Here is a 21,936-nt window from a genome sequence, read left to right as displayed (position 1 = left end):
CCTAAGGTGGAGCCAGAACGTTTTGTCTTTCTGCCTAGTCCTACTCCTGCGGAGACAACATAACCCAGCTCTTGAGAATCAAGAAGACTACGTCTGTCAATGAGCTTAAGAGAAAAGGATTTTACGGTAAGTTCTTACAAAAATCCATTTTATCTTTGTCTCATTTTATTACATCAAAGAAACCTAAAATTTTAACAAGATTGTGTAGACTTTTGATATCCACTGTAGGTAGATGAAGCATTGACCGATGCTGCAGCTGTTCTCTGCCAGCACTACAACGAGAATAGAGTGATTAAAGACCACCGATTGCTCAGTTCTCCAGTCCACTCTTGAGTATTCACTGGAGCGCTAGGCTGGGGAGGGGATGGAGGCAGCAAGCTGAGAGCCTATGCCAGGTGCTGGTCAGGCATCTGGGCAGCTCCCAACATTGTCAGGATCCCTGCAGAGCTTGGATCGGCTCTGTGATGGAAGTCGACAGCAAACTTTAGCCCTCTGCTGGCTGAATCTGGGTCATGGGAGTGCCGAACACCTGTGCACTCCCTTGAAGAAGCAAAAAAGCTTTGGCCATACTTCACCTTTAAGCTAGAAAAGTTGACCTGAGGACCAGTTTGGGAAACACAACCTTGTTTTATTCTAAAAACTTCTGTGCAATCTACATTTAAAGAGTGGAATTTTGATTACTATTTCACTTTTTATTTTAAGTAAAGAATTTACATAATGGTCTGAAAATATCCTAATTTCCATTCAGGGAATAGCTAATTATCTACATTCCAGATTCAAGTTTTGGTATACATCTTTGCATTTTGTTTCTCATTTCTTGATTGCACACCTGTTGTTCTGACTACTGAACAGGACTGTTTTAGACATAATTGATTTATTTCTTTTATTGTGTCAGTAAACATTTGGGCTCATGACTTATTTCTTAAAATAGCACTTTTTGTTACAGCTTCTGCAGTATAATTAAATATGAATTTCAGCATCCTTAAAACAAAAAAAACAGTGTTAGAAATAAAATCAATAGGAAAAAATTATTTTTTTAAAGCGTCCCATCCCCGTGAGCTCGCGCACAAAAGAAAACGCAAATGTAAGTCGCGCCTGCAAATGAAAACAATGTTCAAACCACACGTGCGGTATCGCAATCGTGCTAAATTTTAAACCGTAAAATATTAGGTATCTATTTACTCAGCGTGACATAATCTTTCACAATATCAAACAATTTATTGTTTAGTTTTTTTTAAATGCAGTGAAATGTATTTTTCCAAAAAAATAGCATTTGAAAGATCGCTGCAGAAATACCGCGTGACACAAAATATTGCAACGACCGCCATTTTATTCTTTGCTAAAAAAATAAATATATATATATATATATATATATATATATAATGTAAATCACTTCACCACCACAAAAAATGTAAGTAAGCATGAATGGGACATAAACCTCAAAGAATGATTACAATTAATCATAAAATCATTTAAAAAAAGTCCATGCAGAGTCCATAAGCTTCAGTACACTTAAATACACTGTGCATATTTATTCCCAAAAAAATCTTGATGGACGTGATGTTAGCAGGAACACCCCACACTCCACCACCACCGTGTCGGGGAAATGGTAAAATTGAACACTCACCAAAAAGAGATGCTTTCTCTGGTGAACAAGCTAAAAGAGCATGAATTGCAGAGATCTCAACAGCATCACACCTCAGGCTCCCATAACAGGCTTGTGTAACTCATGGGTGTATCTATCCCTACTGCATTTGTCTGTTTTGCTATTATGTACCCTATTTACATGATGTGGTCATTTTTGGGTTAGCCACCCTATGGTTTTGTTTTACATGTTCTATATATGTGTTCTTTGTTCTTTTATTATCTTTGTAATAAAATTTACATTTTTTATATAAAACTATTACTACTATTTTTTCACTGCTACTTTAGCAGCAAATGATTGTCTAAGACCTTAAAAGTCCCATCGGGGGTTCTCCTCTGGCCCATAACAGGCTTGTGTCACTCCAGTATATGTGGAAATAGAATAGCCTCGACTAGTGCAATGACGTTTAAAACTTCTTTATTGTTAAAACATAAACATAATGCACTCACTTAAAATAGCTGATAAATGCCCACATAAATGTAGCCGGTAAGGTAAGCACCCTTTGGATGCAAGCTCCAGACTCCACGCCGTAGCACAAGTTCCTCCGGATGTTCCTTCACCGCTGATGTGGTAACAGGGAAGGAGCTGGGAAGACAGCGAGTGGTGGGACCAGTTATCAGGCTGAACAGGCTCTGACACCCTCACGCCCCAATCAACCTTATATTCGCCCTGTCACGCACCCATATGTTGAGTGGACAGGGCCACCTAGGAGGGGACAGAATAGGGGTCGCCCTAGGGCCCGAGGAGGAAATGGAGGTCCAATGCGGGGAGCCTGAATCCAACTGGAATACCCATTCGTAATTATTACCAACCCCTAGAGAACAGGGAAAATTATGGGTCTACCCCAAGAACCCCTCATAACCAGCCTTTTTTAGGGAGAGGCAGGGGGAGGGGGCGACATCGCCCATACAACAGAGGCCAGCAGGGGGACCGTCAGACCCACAGGGAAAATATGAACCCTGAAGGGGAGTCCGGGCAGGAAGACGGATCCAGCACAAAAAAGCGAAGAGAGAGAGCGCTAAACGAAGGGATATATAATATCCGTGATGTTAGTTTGACCAAAGGTGAACTACACATCCTAAATCAAGGGTTAAAATGTGCCCCTAAACGGGCTATGAATAAATTTCAACGTATATATTGACACGCATAAATATATACGGAAGTTGAATTTGAAAAAAATATTTCATCAATAACCCTATTTCATCCATTAGTAATGGAGGCGGGAGAAACATGATCAATAGTGGATTACGGAACAAGTCCATATTTAACCCACCCGTAAGGAATAACCAGTGTGTCGAAGTGTTCAAAAATTTGGTTATTACGAGACTTACAAGCCCTCCAAGCGGATTATAAGGTAGTAAAAAAGTATAGACATATACAAGAAGGTCTTCAATCTTTAGAGCAGAGGAAAGAAATCATAATCAGGACTGCTGACAAAGGTGGAGGTGTTGTTGTTATTATGAATAAGGTGTTCTATCATGAGCAATTACAGGAAATGCTGGGTGACAACTCTACGTATGTTCAGTTACCCTGTGGTCCAACCCCTGGATTTGAGAAAGATCTTAAACTAGTGGACCAAGGCTTTAGGAGCAGGGTACTGACAAAGAAGGAGAAAAATGATCTTGTCCCTAGTTCTTGTCGAATACCTATAATCTACACGCTGCCTAAGATTCACAAGAACTCCCGTTGCCCTCCACCACGCCCCATAGTCAATGGCATTGGATCGTTGAATGCGAGACTTGGTCAGTACTTGGACACCTTTTTGCAGCCAAGTGTCCTCTGCACTAAGGCGTTCCTTAACCACTTGCCGACTGCCTAACGCCGATCTACGTCGGCAGTCAGCCCCTCACAGGCAAAGTGACGTAGGGCTACGTCACTAGCTTGTGAGGGTCTAGGGAGCGAGCGCGCGCCCCCGGAGGCGCGCTCCCGCTCCCGCGTGGTCACGGACCCCCCCACGCGTGTGACCAGCGGACCCGATGTCCGCCGGTCACTCGGCGATCGGCGGGGGAGAGGGAGAATGTCAGGCAGCTTGTGTAAACAAGCTGCCTGTCATTCTCCTCGCTGTAAAGACACTGATAAAACGGATCTAGTATGTAGATCCGTTGATCAGTGTCCTTACAGCTCAAGCCACAGCCAATCACAGTAGAAAGCACGCCCCTAGGGATACACACAGCCCCTGCCTTCCAAATAAAGTTAACCCCTTCACAACCAGTGTATTTTTACAGTAACAGTGCATATGTATAGCACTGATTACTGTAGAAATGTCACTGGTAACCCCAAAAGTGTCACAAATGTCAGTCAAGGGTCCGATCTGTCCGCCCCAATGTCGCAGTACCGCAAAAAAAATCGCAGATCGCCGCCATTACGCGTTAAAAAAAAAACAACAAAAATCTTTCCCTTTGTTAGTAAACGCGATAACTTTTGCGCAAACCAATCAAAATACGCTTTTTGCGATTTTTTTTTTTACCAAACATAGGTAGCATAAAACAAATTGGCCGAAAAATTTTTAAAAATTTTGATTTTTACTTTTTTTTTGGGGGGAATTTCATATAAAAAAATGTGAAAAATATTGTTATTTTTGAAAAATTGACGCTCTTTTTTTGTTTATAGCGCGTGATCAAAAAATCGCACAGGTGATCAAATACCACCAAAAGAAAGCTCTGTTTGTGGGAAAAAAAGGACGTCAAATTCGTTTAGGTACAGCGTCGCATGACCGCGCAATTGTCCGTTAGTCACGCAGTGCCGAATCGCAAAATACCCCCTGGTCAGGAAGGGGGTAAAATCTTCCGGGGCTTAAGTGGTTAAAGACACCAGTGACCTCTTGTTGACGTTGGATGATGTGATTTTGAGGGACGACTCGTCCGCCTTCTTAGTGACCGCTGACGTGTCGTCCCTCTATACCATCATCCAACATGATGGCGCCCTCTTGGCACTAAATTGGGCCTTTAGTAAGCTTGATGAGGTACCACACGAACAGAAGGTCTTTATTCAGAGGGCTCTAGATTTTTGTCTGGGCCATAATTATTTCTGGTACCAGAATACATTTTACAGCCAGAGAACAGGTGTCGCCATGGGCTCTAAATTTGCCCCCAGTCTTGCCAACATATTCATGGCTGAATGGGAGGACAAATTTGTATTTAATGTCAATATACCTAAACTTAAATACTATCGTAGATTCATTGATGATATTTTTTTTTGTTTGGGATGGTTCTGAACCCCTGTTGAGAGAATTCATGCATCACCTCAACACTAACAAAAATAATATCCTATTGGATTTTCAGTGGAGTCGGGAGGAAATACATTTTCTGGATGTGGTCATTCTAAGAGAGGATACCAAGTTCACGACTAAAGTGTACTTTAAGCCAACTGATAGAAATAGCGATCTATCAATACAGTGGTCATCATCCCACCTGGCTTAAAAATATCCCTCGTGGTCAATTCATGAGAGTTAGACGAAATGATTTTGTGGTCCAATCTGAGATACTGAAAGACAGATTTGTGAAGAAAGGTTATAAGGAGGATGCTCTAGATAGAGAAATTAAGAAAATATTAGAGGCTCCAAGGCCTTTGGGTTTGGAGAACAGCACAAATGGGAGGAACAACCAATCTGGGAGTGTAAAGGAATGGAGTTTCCTCTCAGACTTCTCAGAAGGCTATAAGAGAGTTGAATCCATTTTTAGGAAACATTGGCCCATCTTATGTATGGACAGGACTTTGGGGCCTGCTATCTAGGACACCTTCCTTTATCTACAGGAGGGCACCTAATTTTGGAGACAAGATTGTCAAAAAAATTTTGGACCCTCCTAGTATTTTTCCCCAATAGAAGGGGATTCCACGTTTGTGGTAGATGTAGATCCTGCTCCTTTACCAAAACCAACTTGAGGAAACGAGAGGAGTTTTATGTTCCTGCCATCAAGAAGTCATTCAAAATCAAACACCTCATAACCTGTGACACTACACATGTAGTTTATGCACTTATGTGTCTCTGCAATTTACTGTACAGTGGGCGCACTAAGCGCACGTTGCAGAAAAGGGCAGGTGAACATATAAGCAATATTTTGAAGGGGAAAAGAGAACATAGTGTATCGGCACACTTTAGACAATTCCACCAACGGGACCCGAGAGGTTTGCACTTTTGGTGTGGAGCGGGTTTCCTCTTCATGGAGAGGTGCAAACTGGGTCAGAGAGCTTTCCAAGTGTGAGACCAAGTGGATCTTTCTGACCCAGTCTCTTGATCTTGTAGGCCTCAACATAGAACTGGATCTGAACTGCTTCATTAGCGATTTTTAAGAGAGGGGTGGATGGGGACTGTTGCTAGTTCCTCCCTTTAACTTGACCTTTTTAGTAGTATTTCCGTTTTATTTTAATTCATTTTTGGTTTTAAAATATCCAATTATGTACCATAGTAATATTTGGGTTACTAATATGGGTTTTATGGAATATGGGGGTTGTGATTTTGAAGTAATTTTTCATCCCATAATGCTCATTTTTAGGATAGGGTGATTCCACCATGAGGGATGATATTGCACCCTTTATTATATATTATATAATATTTTATTTTGCAGTTCATTTTATATAGATTATATTGTTCATATCTGCATTTATTCATGTGAAGTTGATGGATTAGTTTTGCTTATTGCACAGTGATCTGGTCCCAGTGCATGTATGAGTGGACAGGAGACCTCAGATTGTTCTCACCACTATACATTATATATTTATATATTTTGAGATATTTGCTCTTAGTATTTAATACGCCATTTTGCCTATATAATAAATGAGCAGAGTTATGCTTTAATGGCTAACTATGGTGACTTGTTCTCATATTATGCCTTTGCTTCATTTATACATTTCTTTTACCATCTTCAACTGACCCGCCCTCTAGTGGTGATTTGATCCATCGGGGTCTATTTTGCATTGGCAGAGGAATGGTTAAATGACCAGCTGGTTAAGATGTTGTTTGCTCGTACCATTAGCACTGTTTGTACCGATCAGCTGTGTTTTAGACGAGCGAGTGACCAGCTTCCGCCTACTATGTATGGGGCGGGGACTGGCCATTACAAATTGGACTTCCGTGCCCTCTGTGTCACGCCCCCCCAGAGACGACGTCAAAAGTGACGAAACGCGTCGGATCGTGACCAGACGGCGTCCATAGTTACCACATCAGCGGTGAAGGAACATCCGGAGGAACTTGTGCTACGGCGTGGAGCCTGGAGCTTGCGCCTAATGAAGGAGCACGGATGCTCCGGAAGCTAGCAACGCCCATCTTTCCCTTCGCCTCACAGGAAGTGATGTCAGGCTGACAGGAGGTAGGAAGTGGATCCCCACTGAAAGTCCTCCACCACCACAGCACCATCAGACAGGCTGCCAGACAACAGCCTCCACTCACCACCGGCACTCCGCACCCCTACTTTCTGCAACGGTATCCACGACAAAAAGATGGATGGTCCCATTCACCTACCGTACCAGCCTTTACTTACCTAAGAGTAAGTCACTGTGTTTTTTGTATTACTAAACCTTATGCTTCACTAAGCTGGCGCTGCTTTCTTTCTGTTTATTCTCCTCAGAGCCTCTCCTTGCTCCAGCTGGCAGCCGCTTTTCGTGGGCCCCCTCCCCCCCTTCAACCTCATCCTTTTTTATATTTTTCTACCCATTTTTCACTTTCTATATTTTTACCTCATGGTATGCCACCCACCAACATCAGAGAGCGCCATATAATCATTGCCTTTATGCGTCCAAAGGGTGCTTACCTTACCAGCTACATTTATGTGCGCATTTATCAGCTATTTTTAAGTGAGTGCATTCTGTTTATGTTTTAACAATAAAGAAGTTTTAAACGTCATTGCACTAGTAGAGGCTATTCTATTTCCACATGTACAGGAGTGACACAAGCCTGTTATGGGAGACTGAGGTGTGATGCTGTTGAGATCTCTGCAATTCATGCTCTTTTAGCTTGTTCACAAGAGTGAGTAAGCATCTCTTTTTGGTGAGTGTTCAATTTTACCATTTCCCCGGCACGGTGGTGGTGGAGTGTGGGGTGTTCCTGCTAACATCTCCTCCATCAAGATTTTTTGGGGAATAAATACGCACAGTGTGTTTAAGTGTACTGAAGCTTATGAACTCTGCATGGACTTTTTAGAAATGATTTTATGATTCATTTTAATCATTCTTTGAGGTTTATGTCTCATTCATGCTTACTTACATTTTTTGTGGTGGTGAAGTGGTTGTCACCACCCTTGCGCTACTGAAATTTGTCTTATATTTTCTATGCCATATTGTTACCAAATTTCTTCTTTCATCGCTTTTGTATAGTTAGCCCCTCCCACCACTCTCTGGAAGTGCTGGACAAACTGTGCAGAGGACAGGCACACAGCTTGTACAGCCCCCACCTGCTATGAATGCAGCAGACTGAACGTCTGCAGGCTCCATGTTGTGCAGCCCATGCCTCCTCTTCTCTGTACAGATAGTAGATTATATCTTGCCATAAATGACTCGTTTGTTTCTGATCAGCCAGTCCCCAGGTGGGATATTGTATTCTGACAGCGGGAATGCTGTCAGAATACACTGATCAGTGGCTGCAGCTACTGATCAAGAAACATTTTCCAACATTCCTGTTCCGTAAAAGTTGACCTCACAATCAAATTCTGTTGAACAGGGGCGATCCGGCATCAATCAAAATTTGGCCGGTTCCTGAACCAGCCAAATTTCGATCCATCTATGGTCAGTTTAAGTCCACAATGCCCTACAGCCCACTCTCCATTCTGTAGCCATGCCTTCTCTGCTCCCTTTGTTACTGTTAAGACAGCCACCAACTATCTCCGATGAGATTACAACATTAGTAACTGGCAGTTTGTTGTGTGAATTACAATGGCTGGGGAGCAATGCTGTCTTTCACAAAAAAACCTAAGCTGACAATAGCATATGCTGGCAGCTACTACATTTGTCTGAGTGAGATTAGTGTAGTAGCTGCTGGTATATGCTTTTGTTGGCTTGTGTTTTTGTGGATGACAGTGCTGCCCCAACCATTCACGCAACAGAAACTGCCAGCTACTGCTGTAGTGATTTCCTCCGGACTATCTGGCAGCTATGGGTGGTTGCAGACTTATACTTTTAACAGTAGCAGGGGGCACAGGGGAAGCACAGCTGCAGGATGGAGCGGGGCCTGTGGGACATGGGCTCAGTCTTTTACCAGTAGCAGATGAGGTATGGCTGCATAATGGAGATGGGGATGCTAGAAAGCGTGGGCTCAGTCTGCAGGGAAAGGAGGGATTCACAATTGAGATAGGTGGGGTAGCTTCATTGCTTCCTGTGGAATAGCCATCATTTGGGCTTCTGCATTGGTTGGAGCTACAGCCAGCACTGACAGTAATACACATTGCATTTTATAAACAAACCACAACGCAGATATTAACAAGCGCTAGATGTACTGGGTCCCCTGGGGGATTTAACGAGCCTTTTTAACTTCTGCCGAGAGTTTCTCTTTAAATGTAAACTTACAATAAACTCACAGATTTTGTATCTCTCTACACACACACACACACACACACACTATACTTTTCCAGGACTTTTTTATTTTTGCATTACTGGAGTGCACTATGCCATGCAGATATATTTTTCCTGGTCATCAGTTAACCAATGTTGTGAAAACACATAATCCTTATTGTGTAATTTCACTTTGTAGACTTTCACCAACTCTGCCCATTTGAAAACCAACACCAGCACTGTAATTATCACTTCAGTGATGCCAAGCTCTAACTATTCTATATTAATATTGGAATATAAAAAACGATGTCCTTCTTTTGAACCCTATAAGAATTTTTATCTAGTTATAAGACCAATTGGGTGTTTTTTCAGTTTAGCATAGTTTCCTGGATAACATCATAAAGTTACTGAAGTTTTGTGCTTGTTATATCAGGTTGCTCTTTAAAGATTCAATTTTGGTTAACATATATGCAATTTTTTTTTATATATATTTCTAAGCTGGCTGTTTGGGTAAGAAGCAAAACTGTTTTGATGACTTCCAATGTGCAGCTGAATATCTGATTAAGAAAGGATATTCCTCTCCTCAGAAAATTACCATTAATGGAGGATCCAACGGTGGCCTTCTAGTGGGTAAGTCTATATACATAAATGGTTTATCTATACATGTGCTTTACAGTAAAATGTTTTATGAGTAGGGAAGAGCTGAGCATTTTTTTAGCTAGTGACATTTCGCCTTTTACTGAAAGCAGTGGAAAATGTCAGCATACACCCTAATTTGACATTTATTTTGAAGTTTTTTACCCCTCTCTTTTTTTTTTTGTTACTGGCAACTGATTTCTAACAAAACCTGTCAACTTCCATTCCCCCTGTTCAATGAAAGTGCACTTAACTATTCACTAAGGCAGTTGCATTGGACAGGAAATAGCCATTGGCAAAGCTTAGCCATGAAGTCAGGGACATTTAGAATCCAGTAACAAGTGAAACTAAGTCGGAAAGGATCACAGAAGAGGCTCTTTTGGTTGATAAAATTAATATTAGGCATTGTGTAATGTCTGGTGAAGTAGGACGTTGATTTTAAAATGGAGTACAGGTTCTCCCTTAACGAGGAAGTAAAAGGTGGAGGGAGCATTCATTCTGTCCCCGCCAGAGCCATGTTATATTCTTCTGCTTCAAGTCCCGCCCTCTTCTTGTTTTGTCTATTGGGCGGCACTCAGGATGTAATCCTTACGTGTACACTGGAATTAGATTATCTTGGCACCTGGCTATATTCCCAGCATTTTACAAATGCTGGGACTGTACACTGTACTGTGCATTCTCCACTGTCTCTGTATATATTTGAAAAAATTGCTCACAGGTTAGTAAGAGGGTTTTGCCAGCAGAGAATCAAAAAAAAAATCTTCTACCAAAAGACGCTAAATGTTGGAAACTTTCCTCTGCTTTAAATTAAGCTGATTTTTTTTTTTTTTAGCTATATAAACATGTAATCCAGTTAAAACTTTTTATGTGGTAAGAAAATGTGGTCAGGATTGACTAAGTAAAGCTAAAGTGGACCTTGGGGAAGTATAAAATGTCAGAGGTTATACATTGTGACTTTCCACTGGGTTTTAGTATGGCTCTCTCCACTTGTATTATTCTGTATGTTTAGTTTATTGCACTATATAAGTACTTTATAATGCAATATCTCATAAAAGTATAAATTTAGTGAAATACACATGCATGAACTGTCGTATGCGCCAAATGATTCAAAATTATTTTCAGCTACTTTTTATGTCCTATATGACTCTGCAAGAGACCTTAGTCAGAAGGTTGACAAGCCTTTCTCTGTTAAAGGAGTTCTAAAAGCTTTAGGATTTTTTACCTATAATGCATTCTCTGTATTAAGGTAAAAACCGTTCTGTGCTGCAGGTCCCCCCCCCCCCCCCATACCTACCTGAGCCCAATCCCGATCCAGTGCTGTGCCCAGGAGCATCTCTCTCTCCCTCCTTACATGGCAAATTGGCTCCTGCTACTGTCAATCAAATTCTGTGACTAGGGAGCGGGGGGCATGGCTAAACTGTTCTATCTCTATCTATAGACACAGGCAGTGTGGCTCAGGATTAAGCCCTTGGGTGTGCCACAACAGGATGTTGCATCCTATGGTGGCACACTGAGAAGAGGAGGAGCCAGGAGCAGTGGCAGGGGACGGGAGAAGAGAAGGATATATTGCAAAGAGCAGGCACGTAAAAAAGAACTGTTTGTTATTTTTAAAAAAAAAAAACTTTAAGATTTACAGATTTCACTTCTGCATGTAACTTACTGATAAAATAATGAAGCTGATGGAACAATGAAGCAACACACTAAGTCATCAATTCATCAAACTAAGCTCCCTCCTAATGTCAGCATTTATGTGCAGCAGAACCTTAATGGTTCTTAGTATTGTTCCTCTCCCAGTCTGAGTGCTGCTATGCAGGGTGAGATCAAGACAGATTGTTATTTATATTACATACATTAAGAACACACAACTGCATTAAATAAAATTCAGTTTTAATATGATCATTTCAAACTGTTCAGCAAGGTCCTTAACCTGATGTTTTATTTTACCTTTTCCAAAGTAAACACTTTGCTACATCCTCCTCATATGCAAAAGTAAATACATTGAGGAAATTGTACTTCTCGGTTTTAGAGATTATCTGTGTTTTACTAATCCTTTATAGGACACTAAATTAGAAAGTGGTCTGATAATGCAGTGGCTATATTTTCCCTTCAATTCTGTAGGGAAAAGACCTATATTTTCTGCATGACAGAATTACTTGCTACCCGAGCAGCTGACCTACACATTTCCTGCCTTGACATTCACTGTACACGTTCCCTTTTCTTTATTATAAGGATCCTTGTGTTCCCCACAGATTTCATTTCCATTGTTCTCTCTAAGAACAAGGCTTTGAATTGCAAGTTTCCTCATTTTTATAAATGTGGTCTGAGAATTAATGCACATTGTACATTTCCAGTACTTTAATTTCCACCAGAAAGTCCAATGGAAGTATTTTCTTGCACATCCATTAAGAGACAGAGAAATTCATTCAGGTTTGGGTTATACTGCCCTATACAGGAGGATTTAACATTGACAAACAAAAGAGCTCTAGGCCAGCCCAGGATATTTTCTCCTACTAACAGCATGCCTCAGTTTTTTGCTGGTGTCCCTCTAGGACAGTGATGGCGAACCTTGACACCCCAGATGTTTTGGAACTACATTTCCCATGATGCTCAACTACACTGAAGAGTGCATGAGCATCATGGGAAATGTAGTTCCAAAAACATCTGGGTTGCCAGGGTTCACCATCTACGATGAACATCTTTTCTTTAGCTCGGAAAAGGCTAACCAAATTTTACGAACATTATTTTTTCAATTTTCAAAACCTTTTTCTTCAATTAAGACTTTCCATCTCTTGTGCACACCCGTTGTGAGCCTGGCTTTTGGAGTGCCGCGTCCAACCTACTAGACTAGACATTGCAGGACTAGCCTGGAAGTGACCTTCAGCACTGGTTTCTGCAAAAAAGTGCTTTCTAGACTTCACTGGTGTAACAAGTTAGTTGTGGAGCACTTTCCAGGTCAGAGCTCCTGGCATTGCTTCAGTGCTCACCCTATCTTTGAAGACTCAGTACATGATCATTCTAATTGGGCTGACCACAAGGATCTACCTCTTTTACTTGGATTGTTGAACACCTTGGAAAGTTCAACTTTCTGCTGGTTCCTACTGTGGATCGGGTGAATGCTGAGAGATTAAGACCTGATGTCACCCGCTGGTTAGAATGGCGTGCTTGTGCACTCTATTCTTTTGTTCTGAGATGCAGGTCTAGGAAACATCTCCCTGCTGCTCCTGCATTGCGAATAGCTACATGGAACTCTAATCTCTGTACTTGCTGCATGCCTACAGTGACTGTGGTCACCTCTGGCCATCCAACCCCTACCTGCTACCAGCTCTTTGCGTTTCATGAGTACCTGAGGCCTTGTTTCATGGAAGCAATTGTTGTTTGCTACACCAAGTGCATATTAGCCTTGTGTCTGTGTGAAAAGGACTCTTAAATAAGAGGTCTGCCCCCACTGTAGATCTAGCAGTGTCCTGCATTACCAAAGCAAGACTGCCAAACATATGTCCGAGTCCAAGCCATATTATGTCACGGGAAACAAATCACCCCAGTTTGGCTTTCTACTAATTTAGCTAACTGCAGTGAACTTGCATGGCAATTTTCTTCAACCCTTTTTATCAGAAGACGTTTTTGTCGAGGTGTTTACTTATGTGGATGGCCTGGATGTATCTGTGAGATGGTTGCAGTTCTATCTTTGTCAACTTTTTGTATCACTTTTTCTACAGTATACTGACCGATAAGTAAAGCTTTGCTGATCTTCTTGTGTAAAGAAATTAATTTCTTTCTCAGGACTTGTGATATTTCTCTTCATGTTATTCCCTTGCTGACAGCATGAAATAGGAAGGGGTTTTCTTTGTTAAGTAACACCCTTTTATAATCAACTGTCTGCTGGACACCTGTTTAATAAACCTGTAGTTGAGTTAGTGTTTAATAGGATTTTGTCTAAAATTTAGCTTTGCTCCTAAGACTTTCATTGTGGTTTATTCATTTTTGCAACATGGTCTTGATTAGATTTGTTAGGAAAAATATTTTTTTGTGTGTGCAAATTAACAAATTTTGATTGCAATCAACGGCCCGCATTTGGGGGAGTATTTTGTAGTATAGTTTCCCATAGAAAACGTTGATTCTAAAAGGAATGTAAAGGTTTTCTGACAAATCTGTTAGGGAGTACTCATTTATGCTGAGCCCTGTGCACACATATATATATATATATACACACAGTACAGACAAAAAGTTTGGACACACCTTCTCATTCAAAGAGTTTTCTTTATTTTCATGACTATGAAAATTGTAGAGTCACACTTCAAGAGGTAGTCACCTGAAATGGTTTTCACTTCACAGGTGTGCCCTGTCAGGTTTAATAAGTGTGATTTCTTGCCTTATAAATGGGGTTGGGACCATCAGAGTTGTTGTGCAGAAGTCAGGTGGATACACAGCTGATAGTCCTACTGAATAGACTGTTAGAATTTGTATTATGGCAAGAAAAAAGCAGCTAAGTACAGGAAAACGAGTGGCCATCATTACTTTAAGAAATGAAGGTCAGTCAGTCCGAAAAATTGGGAAAACTTTGAAAGTGTCCCCAAGTGCAGTCACAAAAACCATCAAGCGCTACAAAGAAACTGGCTCATATGCGGCCCGCCCCAGGAAAGGAAGACCAAGAGCCACCTCTGCTGCGGAGGATAAGTTCATCCGAGTCACCAGCCTCAGAAATCGCAGGTTAACAGCAGCTCAGATTAGATACCAGGTCAATGGCACACGGAGTTCTAGCAGCAGACACATCTCTAGAACAACTGTTAAGAGGAGACTGTGTGAATCAGGCTTTCATGGTAGAATATCTGCTAGGAAACCACTGCTAAAGAAAGGCAACAAGCAGAAGAGACTTGTTTGGGCTAAAGAACACAAGGAATGGACATTAGACCAGTGGAAATCTGTGCTTTGGTCTGATGAGTCCAAATTTGAGATCTTTGGTTCCAACCACCGTGTCTTTGTGCGACGCAGAAAAGGTGAACGGATGGAATCTACATGCCTGGTTCCCACCGTGAAGCATGGAGGAGGAGGTATGATGGTGTGGGGGTGCTTTGCTGGTGACACTGTTGGGGATTTATTCAAAATTGAAGGCATACTGAACCAGCATGGCTACCACAGCATCTTGCAGCGGCATGCTATTCAATCCGGTTTGCGTTCAGTTGGACCAACATTTATTTTTCAACAGAACAATGACCCCAAACACACCTCCAGGCTGTGTAAGGGCTATTTGACCAAGAAGGAGAGTGATGGGGTGCTGCGCCAGATTACCTGGCCTCCACAGTCACCGGACCTGAACCCAATCGAGATGGTTTGGGGTGAGCTGGACCGCAGAGTGAAGGCAAAAGGGCCAACAAGTGCTAAGCATCTCTGGGAACTCCTTCAAGACTGTTGGAAGACCATTTCAGGTGACTACTTCTTAAAGCTCATCAAGAGAATTCCAAGAGTGTGCAAAGCAGTAATCAAAGCAAAAGGTGTCTACTTTGAAGAACCTAGAATATGACATATTTTCAGTTGTTTCACACTTTTTTGTTATGTATATAATTCCACATGTATTAATTCATAGTTTTGATGCCTTCAGCGTGAATCTACAATTTTCATAGTCATGAAAATTAAGAAAACTCTTTGAATGAGAAGGTGTGTCCAAACTTTTGGGCTGTATATATATACATATATATATATATATATATATATATATATATATATATATATATATAAATATTTGCCAAAAAAAAAACATTATGAGGTTTTGTGGACAGAGGCAGCCTTAGAGGATCGTTACCTAAATGGATAGATCATCGTCACTCGTAAAGGATTTTTACTCCCTTCCCTGAAACGGGTAAAAAAAAAATCTGACACCAATGTGCAGAGCACATGCGTCAACAAAAAATAAATAATTTATATTATTTTACTATAATCTGCAGCTAAATGAGAACAAAAACCTGCCTGCTGATAGTGACATAAATTAATATGGTGGCTCCTACACAGTTTAATTCATGTAATCAAATCAGAGGCAAAATTAGTTAACTCCTACTGTGATAGCAATTAATAAAGGTTATATCTTGACAGGTTTGCTCTAGGTGTTTTGGGAACTTTTATAATTTAGAAGGAAATGATCCCAAGATATCCCAGGAACAAATTTGGAGGATTAAACATAGCTAATGAAGAAGAGCTTATGTCAATTAGCAAAAGGAACATGCTTGTTTATTAGATGCTTTTGAGATGCCTGTGACCTTATTTTTATTTTCTTCAGACATGTTTTGAGATTCTTTTACATACCCGATTGGATGAAAGTATTTATGATGCAAGCAAATGCCAGTGTATTTGAGCCCTTATGGACTATTTGATTGTTCTGCTGCTGTAAAACTATTGTTAATTCACTGCATTATTCCTAAGCCTATTCAGCATCTAAAATATATATGTGTCAATGTTACTTTGAAGCTGCCTGTGCAAATCAACGTCCTGACCTTTTTGGATGTGCAATTGCTCAAGTTGGTGTTATGGACATGCTGAAGTTCCACAAGTTTACTATTGGTCATGCTTGGACTACGGACTTTGGCTGCTCAGACAAGAAGGAACAGTTTGAGTGGCTATACAAGTAAGTTTTCTCTTCTTTCTATAATTATCTCTTTACTTTGTTAATGTAGAACTTCAGCTTAAATATTTTCCAGCAAAGGTTACAGCCTTTGTCAGATTGTAATGCTTTCTGTCTCCCCACTGGAGAGATTTCCTTGCAGTTTTGTCCCATAAACACACTGGGATGAGAGTGGAATTCTCAACCGTTGGGCTGTGGAAGACTTCACGTACCATAGACTTGAGTAGGCTGTCAGTAGATTTTGCCTATTCCAGTTCAGTAAAGAAGCAATATTCTGTTAGTGGGTGGACTGCAACCGCACCCCCTGACCAACTAATCGCATAGAATGTACTTTTTCATCTGATCACATTTGTTTGCTTGAGATGGGAGCAGTCCCAGGGTTATCTGCTTCATGTACACTCCAATATATGCCAATATAAATATGTGTGTTTAAGACACAGTAATGAAAAAAATGGAGCCTAAGACAAAAACTGTCCTCCTGGTATAATGTTCCCTGACATTAATTCCACACAAGACCAAAATTAAAAACCACAACACTATATATTTCTGTGAAAGAAAATTGTTACCCTTTTTCCATAAAATAAAAAAAAATGCATACCACTATTTATTTCTGCTTTGTCAGTTGATTAGTTTTGGCTTGTAGCTTTGTTTTCAAAAGTACACATTTCTGTTTGTCATTTAATTATTTTAGCAGAACAAGTAGCAATTATTATAGGAAATGGTAATCTGATAGTGATGTATGCCGAACTCAGTGTATGGTAAGAAATGAAATGATAATGTGTATGGCTGGATGGAGGGAGTTTGAAATTGTATACTGTAAGCACTTATTGATTTGATTTAATGGTATACAATAGCACTGATACAGCAGGAAAGAATGCTACTATGCAGGAAGGAAAGTGATGTTTTGATGGTCTGTGCATTTGTAATGTTGCTGTCTTCATTTTAGTATCCCTGATGGTAATTTGGCTAAACTGAGTTGAATGGGCACTTTGAAAATAGTTGCTTTTTGCAGCCTACAATGGAAAATCTTTTGTGCAGGAATACGTTTATTCTGTTTCACAGTAGTACTGAGGCTGGCTTCATAGTTGCTAATAATTTTCGTTTTCAGTTTGGTTTAGTATAATTGTTTTTGATAGTATGCTAACAAAGTTTAGATTTTATTTGTCACTGCACTGAGGAGCCATACTTGGAGGCTTTTTTAGCTGCACCAGAATACCTGTGGCAGTGGCTAAAGTGGGTAGATCTTTTTGTGTGTGTGTGTGTGTGTATGTCAATAAATCCTGTCTCTTGAACGCAGCTTGAGTTGATGCTTGTTTTTAGGAGTGATTCCCTTAATGTTACTGAAGATAGTAAGCTTACTTACCTGTAGTTGCCTATTTTTTCTTCACCATCCTTTTGTGGATAGGTAGAATATTAACTGTTTGCCATAAGTAACTTTTCCCATTTGAAAGAGATTGAAAAAAAAAAAATCAGTTAACTGTCCCACAACTATACCTTGAACTTCTCTTAGAGCTCTGGAATGACTACTATGAGGCCACCTTTGCTTCTAGAAACCCTAAAGATGAACCTTCACTTCTAGAAACCAATATGATCCTCCAACTTGTATTTATTTGTGTCATGTAATTCTGAGAAGACTGAGCAAATGGTTTGCTTCATTCGGCTCTCCCTTAACATAAGTATTGTTCTCTGTTTTTATTTTTGTGATTGCATAGTATTTTTTCCTTCCATCACTGATATATACCTAATAAAAAATGTTGTCTCCTTTCTTAATCTCTTAATGCCTAAGCCTTTTTCTTACAAGTTAAAATCAGTATTTCTCTTTCGTTCATTACAGACACAGCTCCGGATATTCAAAACCATTGGGTTATACTGCCCCATACAGGAGTAGGACACTAGGCAGAAAAGAATTAAGGCTACGCTCATGGGCAGTCCCAGGGGGTATACTCCCTCTCTCTGCTAGATCCATTCAGTTTTTTTTCTGCCTAGTCAGGAGTAAGGACCTATTTCCTTGCTAGGCTCTTTGGTCCTAGCAACCTTTTTCAGATAGAACATTTTTTCCTCCTGGATTTTTTCCTGTGAGATCTACAATCAACTGTCGGACTGGGCCACGACATAGCCCCACTGGACAGGGGCTGGTCTGCGAGTTAAACGCCTCGCGAGGTCACATATGACCGGGTCTTTGCTCGTGTCATAGCGTTCCTCCTGGCCGACAGCCCCCCTATTTCGATGGAGAGGGGTTCTGTCCGCCCGCCTGGTTCCTGGTGTGGTGAGTAGCTATCCTCCCTCTCCCCCTGGAGGGTTTTGGGTGAACGTGGGCCCCTCCTTAGGACAGTCGGACCCCCCAGGTTCCCTTTCTTCCTGTAGGCACCCCCCCTCTTGCCAAGTCCATCTTCTTGCCCCCCTCCACGCTGGGGATGTTTGAGTGGTCTGGCCACTTTCCTGGGATGGGGGCAGGGTGCTAACTGACGATGGGGGCCAGGGGGGTGCGCTGCCAGCGACCGGATGATTGACTGTGCGGGGTGGGTTGTACCTGGTGGGGGCTCCTGCCAGGGGCTCCCATCCTGCCTGGATTTGTCCTTGAGGCCTGGTCTCCCTCCTGGGTCCCTGTAAGCCTCGTAGTGCTGCGCGGGGATGCTGTTTAGTTGTAGCCTGTGTGTTTCTATACACCGCGGCCATGTTTGTGTGGTCCGGCGGCCATTTTCTTGTGGTTTGCCATTGGAAACAGCGGCAGGCATGACAGTGGAGTCCTGTGAGCAGCGATTTTAGTGGTAGGAGCCCCTCCTCATCCTCTGGTGCTGACTCCTGAATCATTTTACTTCCTGATTGCCGTACCATTTTTTTAGGGTGTCCGACATTTGGTTCCTCCAGTGCGGACTCTGTTGCTGCCCTGGGATCTTAATTTGGTGCTTTCAGTTCTACAGAAGCCTCTCTTTGAAAATATTTGGGAGATTCCCTTGCTTACGCTGTCCCAGAAAGTGCCCTTTTTAGTGGCTATCATCTGCAAGCAGGGTGTCGGACCTGGCAGTGTTATCCTGTCAACCTTACCTGCTGATTCACAGGGATAAGGTCGTTCTTTGCCTCTTTCCGTTGTTCCTGCCTAAGGTTGTCTCTGATTTTCATTTGAATGAAGACATTGTGTTGCCTTCCCTGTGTCCCAGGCCTAAACAACCGAAGGAAATTGCCTTGCATGCCTCGGATGTGGTCCGGACAATTAGGGTGTACCTGGCAGCTACAGACTCTTTCAGGAAGTCAGACTCTCTCTTTGTGCTCACGGATGGACCTCAAAAAGGGTTGTCTGGTTCCTCTGCGACCATTTCCAGATGCATCAGACGGACAGGGGTTCAGACCTATTTCATCAGATGTCAGGTTCCTCCTTTCCCTGTCAAGGCGCACTCTACTAGGGCTCCTAGTGCTTCCTGGGCTTTCCGTCATCCGGCGCCAGTGACAGAGGTTTGCAAGTCGGCCACCTGGTCGTCGGTGCACACGCTTACAAAGTTTTATAAAGTGGATGTGTTGGCATCTGCGCATGCTTCTTTTGGCCGCAAGGTTTTGCAGGTTGCTATTTAAGAGGACCTGATCCTCTTTGAGTGTTGTTTTTTTCAGGTGGGCTCCAGTTGTTTGGTTGAGCTCCTGTTGCCTGGTTTGCTAATGTTTAGCCTTTTTTTTTTTTTTTGTTCCCACCCCTCATGTTTAACACTGCTTCGGGACGTCCCAATGGTTATGAATACCAGGAGCTGTGTCCGTCAATGAACGAAAGAGAAAATGGGATTTCTCTTACGTCCTCCGACAGTCGCCGCCTCTTCATATTCGTCACAATGGGGTATTAGACTTTGCTCCGAAGGAGTAGCTAGGCAACAGAATATGTTAACATTAAAGCTTTTAACATATCCCACCCTCAAGGGGTGGTCCCCTCAGTCAATACCCTCCTACTTCCTGCAACCATAGCTCAGTTTCAATGTCTAGCTTGTCAGGAGTAGCTGGTTCTCTCTGTGCTGGGGCTTTGTGCCCCAGCCTCTTTCTTCTTTTTTGATTTTTTGTTTGAGTTTTTTCTCTCTCTTTACCTAGCTGTTCTTTTTGTCAGCATTAGTTAGTTCTTCTGACGAAGAGGATCATGCGGGCTGGGTCTCGGGCTGTTCCCCCTGGTCGCAGGTCGTGGATCAGTGGCTTCCCAGCCTGCCATCGAGCGTTCAGCCAGGTAACGCTCCTGGCACAGTGAACGACCCATCCCTGTTCGGTGCAGGGATGATTGGTGAGGTGGCTACCTCACTGGACGCTGTGCGGTTTCTTAACCCCAATTTTGTGCGTCTTGTATGCGACTCTCCCTGCCTCATGTGCAGCGGCTTGTTCGCCTGTGCGGGTCCCCCACACCATTGAGAGGTAAGTGTATCTATGTGGGGACCTGTCTGTCGGGGGGGTGTCAGTCTGGGACTGTGTAACCTGCCTCTGTTCTCACTGTTTGTCTCCCTATCACTCTGCTGCATGCTGCGGGCTGCAAGGGGGGGGGGGGGAGCTGTGTGACACTGTCTGTGTCAGCCTTGTTCAGTGTGAGAAGCTGTGTGCTGTGGGGCATGTTTTGTGGCATGTTGGGGCACGATACAGCGATCGCTGCGGCGATCTGCCATGTTTTTTTATATGGATGGTGTTATATGCATAACTGTACTGTGGGAGCGGCGGTTTCGGCGACAAACGGCGCCATTTTGCCTGCACTCGCTCCGGCCGCATGTTCTCCATGCAGGCGCCCATTTTCTTGTAGCCTCCCATAGGCTTTAATAGAGCGCCCTGGTTTCATCACTTCCTCTTCTCCTGGGTACACCGATCGAGGCAGCAGCAGCGGCAAGGGTCTCCTCAGGTTTTATCCTTCTGTTCTTGCTATATCCATTGCCTGTGTTCAGTTTATTGTTCCCTGTGGGGGTCTCATTGTGCTTGTGTGTGGTGCGGTGGGCTGCGCTCGCCGCGCTTGTTAAAGGGAAGTTAACCCTTTATTCTCCGGCATATCATATTGGGGCAATGGATTCTCAGGAGGGCAAATTTCCTGCCACCTTGGTGGAAAGCCAGGGGAACGCTGTTTCCCCCCCAGGGGAGGGATTTGGCCACTATTGTGGCTGGCCTTGCTGCTCAGGTGCAGATGCTGGTGGCTGCTCAATCTACTAAAAGACCCAGAGTTTCTATTTCCTCTGATTCTGAGGGTGAAGGTGATGGGGCTGTTGTGGCGGGGGTCTCCTTATCAGGGTCCCGCTCCTCCCTGGATCTCGTGGGGTCCGAGGTGGAGGCTGAGGTTGAGGGGGTTGATAATTCTCCCCCTGGCTCGCCTGAAGAGCTTGCAATCATGGATGAATTGATTGCTTCCATAAAACAAACGCTGCGTTTGCAGGATGAAGTGTGTCCCCCCGCTGCCTTGGCGGCTTATGGGACGCAGAGAAAACGCAGGACGCCGCAAGTTTTTCCCTGCAATGATGATTTTCAGCGCGCTGTTAAGGAACAATGGCGCAATTTATGCAAACCTTTTGCTGTGCCAAGTAGGTTCAAGCTGCGTTATCCTTTTTCGCCTTCCACTGATGAACGGTGG

At 42.5% G+C, this 21,936-nt stretch overlaps 1 protein-coding gene across 1 annotated transcript in view; it reads left to right on the top strand.

The window, feature by feature from the left end:
• The window catches only part of PREP (prolyl endopeptidase), a 247,088-nt gene that overhangs the window by 215,152 nt on the left and 10,000 nt on the right, over positions 1 to 21,936 (top strand). The window contains exons 13-14 of the mRNA XM_082252271.1: positions 9,623 to 9,754; positions 16,217 to 16,373. Of these exons, the coding sequence (XP_082108397.1) occupies positions 9,623 to 9,754; positions 16,217 to 16,373 (289 nt within the window). The remainder of the gene's footprint in view (positions 1 to 9,622; positions 9,755 to 16,216; positions 16,374 to 21,936) is intronic.

The sequence above is a fragment of the Pelophylax lessonae genome (genome assembly GCF_965119305.1).
Source record: "Pelophylax lessonae genome assembly, chromosome: 3".
NCBI lineage: Eukaryota > Metazoa > Chordata > Amphibia > Anura > Ranidae > Pelophylax > Pelophylax lessonae.
This window is presented reverse-complemented; position numbering and strand designations above follow the sequence as displayed.